General features: G+C 40.4%; 3 protein-coding genes across 3 annotated transcripts in view; 2 read left to right on the forward strand and 1 right to left on the reverse strand.

Moving 5' to 3' along the window:
* Nucleotides 1–12,143, reverse strand: part of LOC134804458 (uncharacterized) — a 182,915-nt gene that overhangs the window by 155,041 nt on the left and 15,731 nt on the right. The gene's annotated exons all lie outside the window — the stretch shown is intronic.
* Nucleotides 233–12,143, forward strand: part of LOC134804475 (uncharacterized) — a 60,785-nt gene continuing 48,874 nt past the window's right edge. The window contains exon 1 of the mRNA XM_063777523.1: nucleotides 233–1,159. Within this exon, the coding sequence (XP_063633593.1) occupies nucleotides 475–1,110 (636 nt within the window). The 5' untranslated portion in view covers nucleotides 233–474 and the 3' untranslated portion in view covers nucleotides 1,111–1,159. The remainder of the gene's footprint in view (nucleotides 1,160–12,143) is intronic.
* Nucleotides 2,902–12,143, forward strand: part of LOC134804455 (EF-hand domain-containing protein 1-like) — a 68,753-nt gene continuing 59,511 nt past the window's right edge. Inside the window, exons 1-3 of the mRNA XM_063777496.1 lie at nucleotides 2,902–3,009; nucleotides 4,298–4,486; nucleotides 7,819–8,035. Of these exons, the coding sequence (XP_063633566.1) occupies nucleotides 4,299–4,486; nucleotides 7,819–8,035 (405 nt within the window). The 5' untranslated portion in view covers nucleotides 2,902–3,009; nucleotide 4,298. The remainder of the gene's footprint in view (nucleotides 3,010–4,297; nucleotides 4,487–7,818; nucleotides 8,036–12,143) is intronic.

Here is a 12,143-nt window from a genome sequence, read left to right on the forward strand (position 1 = left end):
TACTCCTTTGGCATACTAAGGTGGACTCAGACCGAGCTGGACGCCCTGGATCGGAGGGTCCGATCACTGCTCACCACACATCGCATGCTACACCCACGCTCGTCAGTTATGAGATTGTACATCCCACGGAAGTGTGGAGGCCGAGGCTTCCTAAATGCCAAGGATCTCCACAACCGCGAGGTGTACAATCTCAGGAATTATTTCCTTAACAACGAGTGTGGGATGAATCGTGATGTGGTGGCAGTAGACAGGAACCTAACGCCGCTCTCCTTGGCAAACGAGAACTGGCGCAAACCTGTGGTACTAAGTACTGCGGATCGCAAGGCGGCATGGGAGAGTAAGGTGCTACACGGGCGGTTCTACAAGGCCCTCACGGGACCCGACGTGGACCTGCTCGCGTCGGTGAACTGGTTACGATTCGGGGACCTCTTCGGAGAAACCGAGGGTTTTGCCTGTGCAATTGCGGACGAAGTGATGATGACGAACAACTATCGGAAATATATCCTGAAGGACGGTACGGTCGACATTTGTCGGGCATGCCGCCGTCCCGGAGAGTCACTCAGGCATATCATTTCTGGTTGTTCTCATCTTGCTAACGGCGAGTACTTGCACAGACATAATCTCGTAGCCAGGATTATTCACCAGCAACTTGCTCTTCTATACGGCCTTGTGGACCGCGAAGTACCGTACTACAAGTACTTACCTGCGCCTGTTCTCGAGAATGGTCGTGCCACGCTCTATTGGGATCGATCTATCATCACTGACAGAACTATTGTAGCCAATAAGCCTGACATCGTGATAATAGATCGATCGCAACGTCGGGCCGTGCTCGTTGACATCACCATCCCCCATGATGAGAATCTCGTGAAAGCCGAGAAGGACAAGTCCAGTAAGTACCTAGACTTGGCTCACGAGATAACCGCCATGTGGGATGTTGATTCGACGATCATTGTCCCGATAGTCGTTTCAGTGAACGGTCTAATAGCGAAGAGTCTCGACCAACATCTTGAGAGACTCTCGCTAGGTGGTTGGATCAAGGGTCAGATGCAGAAGGCGGTGATCTTGGACACGGCGCGGATAGTCCGCCGGTTCCTCTCTCTGCGGCCCTGACCACCGGAAGCTTGGGCCCTGCCCCGCTGCTGGCGGCACCCTAGGTTAGGTTTTTTATAATGTGTTTATATTAATTTTTATTGTTTTGTAAGTGTTTTTATATTTTACTTTTATATTCATATTATAAATAACCTAACTTAAGATGAGAAATGAATAAAGAGAATAATAAATCTTTATTCACTTATTCACTTAAAACCTAACATAGTACAGAGTGTCGATATTATGCTAGATACAGAAAGCTTTAGGTTTGTGACAGTTTCACCAAGGTCGAGCCTCTGTCTCCCGAACTAGGTCAGAGCCGGTGACATTAAATCGTATAACAGTATTGGCAAACTGTTTTTGAAGCATTGTCAGTAGTTTGACATCGGTGTTTTTTTTCGTATTCAATTATACCGATTGACCAACTATACACCGTAATAGATACGAATAAAATTCGATTATACGAATTCCGTATCAATTTCTACGATCTGGCAGCCCTGTTCGTTTGTTCACGACAGTAGGCCAAGCACATGATAGGCGCGACAGTATCTCGCGGCGAGATAGACTACCCGTCTTTTTCTAACTTTGTTAACAAAAGAGGGACGCTAGCCCTGCTAGCCCGGCAGCTATGGTAAATCTACTAGTGTCTGTTTAATAATACGGTTTATATGTTTTATTGTAGATATAAACCGTTCAGGTAACTGCTAACCCGTGTCGCTCCTGTCCTTTCACCTTTCATGTCAAACATAATTATTCTGAACGTTTGCGATCTCAATTACTTGGTACCTATCAAGCCTTCACTTAACCGTAATTGATGTTATTAAACCAGAATGGATACGCCTATGCATATTATAAAGCCGCATCTGATAGTTGCCTCGTTCTTTTATAGATTTTTATACAGTCAATGATATGTAAATTAAATACGGGCGAATATTTTAACGGTGGTTAGCATAGGACCTAAGAAGTGGGCACTTTTACCGTACTTACCTAAAATCATATTTTACCAATGTACAAGAACAGGTATTAGAAATAGCGAATTAGTTGACTCTCATTCGCATGTTCAAAGGAAAATGCACCAATTCCTCGAACCGACGATGTAATTATATTCTCTTTGACTCGAACGTTAGATTCAGTTCAGACGCATTTGTGCTACAAAGTATACTCGACATACGTGTACGTTAATAAAAGCCTGTAGTACGAAGTCGGGACCCTTCTAAAAACTAAATATGTAAATGTTGCGATATTGATTTTATGATAAAAAATTTGAGGTTAGACCGTGGCGGCCCGCACTGTTAACTGGACATGGGTGGACCTTATGCCTTTTGTAATAAGGTCCACTGATGTACACTTAGGAGTGTTCCTGTTTGGGTTCTAAATAAATTATAAAAGAGGGTTTGGATTTCACATTGTCGAGGGTTGAGCGGTCAAACCCGTCTAAGTCTTAATCATGAACTAATAAGAGTAATAAGAACTCTACACACGGCACATGTACTTAGTTATAATTTCAAAAAACCATCCTACTTTCAAACCCCCTACCCCTACACCCCCCCGCCACACCCTCAGCACACCCCCTACCCTCAAGGACGTTTAGTATGTTCATCTGGGCACCACAAGGTATTACTATACCAATTTTCAAAACTATACGAATTATTTCCGCAGTTTTTTTTAATTTTCTTGGGCTTATAGTGATACTAGCCCTATTGCGAGGGTTTAGGTATATTCCATCAGACGCGTAGCTTCTCGCTAGGGTGGATGGTAACGGAACGCGATTGACGCTAACGCGGGCTTTTGGTGCTGTTACCTAGCGACGTTGTTGATTGTCATTCATTCTGATGTATTGTTTTATACCACGCTTTCTCTAAATATTTATAAGTTTTTACTTGTGCTGAAATCATTCATATTCTACGATTTGAAAATAAAGTAAGTGTTTATTTATGATACCTATAATGTTTAACACATTCGCGATGTATTTAAAATGTACTTAGTTAATGATCTGAATATTGAAAAATGCTATTTAACTCTTTACCAGGCTAAGGGATATATATTTCCCACATATGGCACTTCAAACATGTGTTCTATTTTCGATCAGTAAGACTGACATTAAAATATAGATCACAACATCATCACAACATGTATTATATACCATTCCACATTAAATATGAACGAAATCTGAGGATATATTTAGCGTTCGCGGAAAATAGACGTGTAGGTACTAGCTGTACCTACTACCTTGAGCTATGGCTCAAGGTCTGGTGAATAAAAGAGGAGGCGGCAAGTTGACCAGTAGTGGCAGCATGGCTGCATGCCGGAGCCAGCCTTCGCTGCAGCTGCTAAGTTCCCATCTTTAAATATTTGAACTTGCCTCTTAAATATGCACTGCCGGCTACGCTAAAATTACACAAGGGAGGTAATTAATTACGTTTGTTATTTCGTGTTGACGTTGTTTGGAGGGGGCTCAATTTTGCACTTATTTAAATATATTCAAAGCGTACTATGACGACTATGAAACTGGCACCTGACCAGACCTGCCCTGGGCACTAAAGGCCTTGGTCAGTGTTTCATTCTATCATGACATCTATTTCAGTTTACTATGAAACTGATTCATACTTTGAAAGTCGACCGTTTGTTTCATCGCTTGCCGACTATAGATGATCGTTCGTCCTGGCAAAACTTAAAACTTGTGTTGGTAGGTGTTCTTACACCTATAACACAGGCACGGTGTGGCACAGGCGTCTCACAATGCATTTTACGTTGTACTGCTACCATATACAATTCTCACACCCCGCGCTTCTTATATACTACTTATACATTGTAGACATATCCTGTGATAAGTTTTTGGAAAAAAAAACATTTTTGGTAGGTACAAGCATTTATCGCTGACTGTACTTTTCTAACCGCAGGCAACGAATACTATTACGCATCGAGACCATTCTAAAAACCTCAAACACAATTAAGGTGCGTTGTTTTATCACAGTGTTCCTATGACCACCTCCTGTTTCCATCATCAGATCAGCCCGTTGGTACCATAATATTGCATTGTCACAAACTAACACATACTAACAGGGTAAGTTAAATAAAAGTTGTAGTTAGGAGTCTGAAAGCGCCACCAATGAGTTGCTGACGCGCTATAAAATAATATTGTATGTCCACTCGTCGCGGTCAAAAACTAATACGGTCAATAAATTAATTACTTCATCAATAAATATAGAATGGCATGGGGACTGCCGAAGCTGCCGGGACTAACGTTCTCGGACCCCACGAAGATCCAGCACCACTTGTGCAGTTCGCTGCGCTTTTACCAGGGCCATCGGTTCCCCGCCACGTCACTGCGCGCGTCCGGCGGCGAGGCCACCGACGTCGACAGCAACGCCTTCGCCCTGCCCGACGACTCCGTCAAGTGAGTTGCCAAGTATTCCGTTACCCAAAAGCGACCAAAAATAATACAAAAAAGGGCTCATTTAGACGGCGCGCAAACTCGCATACGATTTTAGTTACATTGCGGCCGATTGAGGTTAGATCAATTCAGCCGACCGATCAAATAACGCAATGTGTGAAACTCGCATGCGAGTTCTCGCACCGTCTAAATGAGGCCCAGTCCTAATAATATGCGATAAATAACAAAAAAAAAAAAATTGGTCAGTACCCAATTTAATCCCTTCGAGTGGCATTGTCCTCCTCGAGGTCTCTACGGTAAGTGGCGGTGGCCGCGAGACGGACAGACATAACAAGCCGGTTGAGTGGCGCAGCCATTTTGGAAAAATATACGTCAAGTGGCGGGGCCTCAACGGGTGATCATCGCGAATTTGGCGCGTGTTAGAAATATGACCGTTTCCCAAAAAAAATCTATGAATGATATATACAAACTATATATCACTGAATTCAGCATAAAATGGGTTAATTGATTGTATACCAATGAATTCTATTCTATTTATGTGAATTATGCTAGACTTGTTCTAATCTCATATTACCAATTTTTTTCTACTTTCATGTAAAAATACGTATAATTACGAAATAAAACAATTGATTGTAGAAAAAGCAGTCTTTATGACAAAACAATACATTTAACACGATTCACACAGTTTATTTCACTTTTTGTCAGTGCGTATTCCGTTTGAATGTTCGCGGCTCGACGACGGTCGGCGCGTAATGGGCGAGGTGGGACAGGAACATCACGTCATTTCTAACAAACTTTGTTTTACGCGGGAATTCGACTGTTAGGGAATACCATCCTTGTTTATTGACGAATGCATCTTGTAAGAGTGAGCAAGCAAGGCATAGTTTTAACGGTTTTATTTTACGCGCGAAATGCAGCGTCGCACAGAGGCCGCGAGACGGTCTCTGCCAATTACGGGCTTGTTATGACCGAACCTTCTCGCGGCCTCTGCCACGTAGAGGCATATTTAAAAAAATGGCCGCGCCATTTGTCCTACCGTTCAACCGGAGGTGCTGCCACCCGAAGGGCTAGGCAACCTAGGCAAGACAATATTTGCAATGTGTCAATGTGAATATTATCTATCGTTTATTTCTTATCACAAATAAATAACAAATCAGGGTAGATATTTCTCGACCACGACGACGTATCTTAGACCACTACATTAATGAGTGCATAATTATCCAATATAATCGTCTTTAATTCCAACAGACTAAATAATTGTTAAAATACGACAAAAGTTATAAAGATAGTTATAATAAATAAATATACTTAAAAAAGAAGTTTCATAGGAAATTCGTCATTTGATGAAACATCATTTGAATAAAAGCCATTTTAATTTTATTTATTTATATAAGACTAAGATACGGTGTCCCACTACTGGGCAAAGGTCTCGGTTTTGAGCAATCTCCGTCGTTAAGATATGCGTCCAGGTCATCCCGCCATCTCCGTCTGGGCCTACCAGATCCTCGCCCGTCTTGCGGCACCCCTACCGTGGTTATTTTGGCCCACCTCTGTAGGTGCATGCGGCAGACATGGCCGGCCCATCAGTCCCATTTCTGCTTGGCGGTCTTAGTTCCACCATCAGTAATGTGCGTTTTTGAGCGCAGCGTAGAGTTACGGATTCGGTTAATCCGTTTTACTCCAAGTATGCTGCGCTCCATTTTAATATTAGGCCATTTTAAGAAGGAATCAATTTCACATTTAGGCATTTTGGGACTAAGTTGCTTTTAAATTTAGGATACCTAAATAAAAACAATGGCGTTATGATATTTAGATGCAATAAAACCAAAGGGATTTTATTAAATTAAGTTGTCCACTTGCTTTGCAACTCTTAATGGAGTCATGAATCATGAAGCTTTATGTCCAAACTGCCAACTCAAACAAAGCCTTTGACCAAGAACAAGAATTAACCTCTGGGCCGGAATTGGATCGTGTCATTCGTGCGCTTCACTGGCTAGCTGAGGCTGAATGTTTGTCTCGCAAGTTGAAATTGAAATACAATTTCAAATCAAATTTAACTGCTTGGAGCAAGTTCGACGAGTCGTGCCGTGCTATCAAAACAAACATTGACACAAGTGCTACGTAAACCGCGCCATTTGATCAGAATCTTAATATTTTCCAATACGTACCGGTACCGGTAAAGTAAGAGATGGTGACAGGGTGCAATTTAGAGAAAGGTGAATGGAACGAATAATGAATGAAATAACATGCAAGTAAAAACATATTTTTTTATTCTCTACATATCGATCAGCCAGATATTTAGATACCTATTTAAAATATTTTCCGATGAGTGCAATCAATCACAATCTTCTAAATAGCTTCAAGTTCCGACAACATATTTAGAATATGTTTCCTTATTTTTGTAATACCGAAACCCATCGGATATCGCTAAGTGATTATTATCCGCTACCAAAGAGGATCAAATTTATAAAGAGTGTTTGGGCTAGGTACTCATATTGTGGAATATACAAGGGGTCTTCCCCTACCTTTGTAATGTGTAATAACGGTTACACTCACGTGAATTATTCGTCGCTATTGGCGACATGTTCCGAATCCATCTGGGGTCCTTCCTCAGGCTTAGGTGCTCGCGACGACTGCACTCCGTCTTAAGTGTCTTAAATTTTGGTGTGCGGGTCTAATCTTTGATACGTCTGACACTAGTCTGACACGTTTTATACTAGTCTCGTGTTTATGTAGGTATCTTGTTAATATGCTTGCTCGTTTTCATTTGATTGTTGCTATACAACACTCACGAAACAGAGGCAAATCCCACGTCAACGCAAAATCCCTATGTATTCGGATTTCGACTGTTTCATTAAGGTACTTATAGTATTTTTCAAAGCTTGGGTAGGTACGGTGGTAGCTGTCATCTCAATACAATTTAAAACGCATTTTAAAAGGCTTTAACCTTTTGAACGCCAAACGGCGAATCCATTTGCCGTGCCACTGACGCCACGGGGGTAAAATTTAGTTTTGTGAATAAATAATGCCAACCTAAAAGTGGGGTGTTTTTCAGTAGATTTTCATCAAAAAACGATCGACGTCAAATGCCGTTTTTGGCGTCGGTGTCACGATTTGGCGTTGACGTCAATTGCCGTCTGTGGCGTTCATAAGGTAAAATTATATGAGGATGACAGCTATTAGTATCACCGTACGCAAGCTATGTGACAAATATGTACCATAACAATAATGTCGTTTTATTGTGAAGACTTTGGAATTTCTACTATACCTTTCTAATGTATAGAGTTAAATGTAGTGGTTCTCACGCGCATGTGATCTGTCGTTCATGCCCTCAGCTACGATCCGTCGCTGACGTACGGGAGAGTGAAGCAGCCCGCGCTGCCGGCCGTGGTGCCGCACTGGGTGCACTATGACAAGCGCTGCTTGAACTTCACCGCCTTCTTCAAGCAGCCCGTCTACGAGAACCCCAACGAGGCCTTTCGAGTGCGAGTCGTCAACATCATATACTTTATCGAAGACGATACCATTACAGTCATGGAGCCGCGCGTCAAGGTAACTTTTTTGAAGTTCTGTATTTGCAAACCTCCCTATATAATAACAACTTTTTAACGAAGGCTAATTATTTATGTTTTTTATGTTACATGATGCTTTCATACTGAGTCGTTCGCTACATGAAAACAATGTTGGTTGCCTAGAAATCTGGGTTCAGTTACATTAGGTAGTTCGTCAAATCAAATAATATCAATTACCTGGCAACCCCATACTTTGATTAGAACTAATCGAACTCGTGCGCACGACCATTTGTAATAGCACTTTTATCGAACGAGCGAGCGAAGCGAACGAAGTACTTACTTTCGATTTGGGACACGTGGCTGGCTAGGGGCACGTCCCGGCATTTCGATGTTTTTAAGCTGAACTATCAGAGGATAGTTTGATACTCAAGAACTTAAGTAAATTTGTTCTAATCTAAATGAAATTGGGTAAACGTGTGGTTGAGGGCATTATATTTTAGTCATTAAATTATGATCAGGCTCGATCAAGGGGTTATTGAGCTAGAAGAGCTTAGAAGGCTAAAAAGCTATTTGTGAGGGTCTTGCTATTCTGGTCATCTTTTTGCAAGAAAGTATGGTCGAGTTTGGTATCAAATGAAAGTGCTCGGCTTGCACTTTTACAATATCGTTTTTATATTTACCGTTTTGAAATAATTAGCAAGATAAAAATAAACATAATATAGGTATTTGACATTTGACAGGAAATATTTCGGCTTACCACAGATACAGTATCAGTTAAGGGCTCCACAGACCTTGTAATATATCCACGCGATTTTTGATTCATTGACGCCTATAGTGGGACATAAAATAGTAGAAATAAAATAAAATGGAACTCTAAAATTTCCTTACTAGAGTCGGTCAAACAAGGTTGTCAGTAGAAAAAGGAGCGATATTTAAATTTCTATGGGACGATAACCCTTCGCGCCTACATTTTTTAGCCTTTTTTTCTACTGACGGTAATGGCTTGACAGAGTATAAATTGTTGCCATCTGTAAGCATTTTACGTCAAAAATGTGACAGCTACGTAGAAAGTCGTGCCCTCATTTATTAAAACCGACTTCCAAATCTCAAAAGGAGGAGATTCGATTGTGATTTTTTTATATGTTTGTTACTCCATATCACCGATTTTGAAAATTATTTTTTTGATTGTATGTAAAATTGGTCCCGTTTTTGTCAAAACCCAGTTCTGATGATGGGATCCATGAGGAATCGAGGGAACTCCTCAAATCTTAAAGGCATACATTATAGTGATTTATGTGTTTTATCAACAAATCAAGCATATACATTAAAAAAAGTGACATTTGATGAAGTGGAACTGCTGATGATGATCAGAACGGAACTCTTCAACGAAGCATAGTTCACGTTTGGCGATTAGTCCTCTTCGTTATGTTTGTTAAGCAAGTTAAGTTTTTACGCCACATTTTTGTCAAGCTCGAGTTCTGATGATGGGATCCACGAGGAATCGATGGAACTCCTCAAATCTTAAAGGCATGCGTATAGAGATTTTTGTATTTTCATCAGAATATCAAGCATTTTCATTAAAAACTGTCGCATTTGATGAAGTGGAACTGCTGATGATGATCAGAATGGAACTCTTCAACGACGCATAGTTCACGTTTGGCGATTTGTCCTCTTCCTTATGTTTGTTAAGCAAGTTAAGTTTTTAAGCCACATTTTTGTCAAGCTCGAGGTCTGATGATGGTAACCATGAGGAAACGAGGGAACTCTTCAAATCTTAAAGGCATGCATATAGAGATTTGTGTATTTTCATCAGAAAATCAAGAATTTACATTAAAAACTGTCGCATTTGATGAAGTGGAACTGCTGATGATGATCAGAACAGAACTCTTCAATGACTACACGTTTGGCGATTTCGAATTTCAATTTTGACGGAGCTGGCCCTGGAGCCAGACCTGACCCGGATCCGGGCTCTTATCTGGACCTGAACCCGGACCTGGACCCGGACTTGGACCTGGACTTGGACCTGGACCAGGACCTAGACCTGGACCTCGACCTGGACCTGGTCCTGGACCCGGACTCGGACCTTGACCCGACCACTGATACCTAAGCTAAATTAACCACTATGATTACATTGATTACCTACCATAAAATGTAGGTATAAAGTATAATGATGCCAAACTTACTGGCCCCTCCCGCTCAAATCCCCGTACACCGCACCGCACGCGCTGTTAAGTGGGTTAGGTTAGGTATGAACTGCGATTCTCACAGAACCGAAAAAAAGTGGGTTAGGTTAGGTTCGAACTGCAATCCTCACAGAACCGAACTGCTATCAGAGAAGTGGGTTCATGAGGCTAAAACTGCGACCCTTACAGAAACCAAATGCTACCTACTAGAAAAGTGGGTGGTTTTACCTCCTTTTATTTATTAGGTATATTTGATTATTGATGAGGAAATGGATATTCCGATGTAATACTATCTACTTCTTTTGTTGCTTATGCTTTTTTTTGACATTTAGATTTTATTCTAGAAATTCTAGACTAGTATTTTTTTATAAAATCTTTTTAATGTTTGACGATCCTTTTGTGAAATTCTTAGTGTTAAATTTTATATGTATAATAATCCAATTTTATTATGGAATAATATTAACATCAATAAATTGCTCTGATAATTAGATTAAGATTAATTACGATTCATAAGAGCTTGTTGCTAGGCCTACATGAATAAAGTATATTTTGATTTTGATTTTGATTTTTTCTACATAGTGCACCATCTATATGTACAATAATCTTTCACCGGCCCCCATAGAAGTCGGTTTTTTTTCTTGAAAATTATTTTCTACAATTTTATGTCGAACTATACAAGTAAGTAGGTGCAACAAAGTCAATCGCTCTATATAATTCTTGGCAAACCGCGAGTTCTCAGTTCGGGGCGCACTACTAGTAAGGTACTTTGATTCGACGACCGCATTAAGGTGAACGACTCACGGACTTAGTGTGATAACACCCTCAGTCTCGAAGTGGTATATATGTAGGTATATATATCTGCCCAGTATCCTTAATAAAAATAGGGTCAATCAGCGTCAATATTTTTATTTTACTGGCTGGCTATTTTTTTCTAAACATAGGTTACGTGGATGGCGAGTGCTATAAATTCGAAATTTCGAGGCATTCGAGGCAAGACATTTTCACATAAAGGTACAAAAAGAATATGGGTAAGAAGAGAATATGGGAGGGGTAGTATTAAAATAACATAAAAAAATCCACCAACGTAGATATTAAGCTTTTGAAGACAAATATCTTCACCAGATCGATATTAAGAAGAAGCTCCTCCTTATGGAAGCCGGTGGAAAATAAAGTAAGATCTCACACATTTTCCAAATTGTTTTTCTAAACGAATCTTTTCGGGTGGCGTATTTTCCTAAAACGAGATTTCCCCTAATCCTGCTAAATGGCCCATTCATATACATTATATAATGACCTGGGTAATTGGCCACGGCTAGGTTAGCTTTGCCGGACGAGTACCGCTACATTTCCGCCGCGGGTTTATCTGCCCGACGCCAAGTGATTGACGGCGTGAATAAATAATCAAACGTAAACCGTGCCAGCGTTTATTAAATTTTCACCAACCCGCTCTGATTTGTTGAAATTTTGCGGTGTAACAGACCCTAACAGTAAAATACTGCCTGAAGCGAAGGAAATTTAAAGATAATGTTTCACTTCGACATGCTACTATTCCATGCCAGGGCAACGGGCGAATTGTGTTATATATAGATAGATATATACTCGTATATATATGTTAATTATGGCCACCGTTTTAGCCCTTTCTGTCAATTTCACGTCTATATCAACAGGGAAAAATAGGCAGGAGTAACAATTTAATGACCATTGGCGAACTCGGTGCCAACATTGCAATGAAAACATTTAGTTTTGTGTACGAAATAAGAGCCTCAAAAGAGTTCAGTACACTGATAAATTGTAACGTAGCTATTTTTTATAGTTACAATTTTCCTTAAACGAAACCTTCTTAATATTCTTTTTTTGATTTGTAAATAAGTTTTTAGCAAAAATTCATTTTTGGTACAAGCTTTTATCGCTGACTGTACTTTTCTTACGACAGACAACTAATACTCATCGAGACAATTCTAAAAA

Source organism: Cydia splendana, chromosome Z, assembly GCF_910591565.1.
Source record: "Cydia splendana chromosome Z, ilCydSple1.2, whole genome shotgun sequence".
Classification (NCBI taxonomy): domain Eukaryota; kingdom Metazoa; phylum Arthropoda; class Insecta; order Lepidoptera; family Tortricidae; genus Cydia; species Cydia splendana.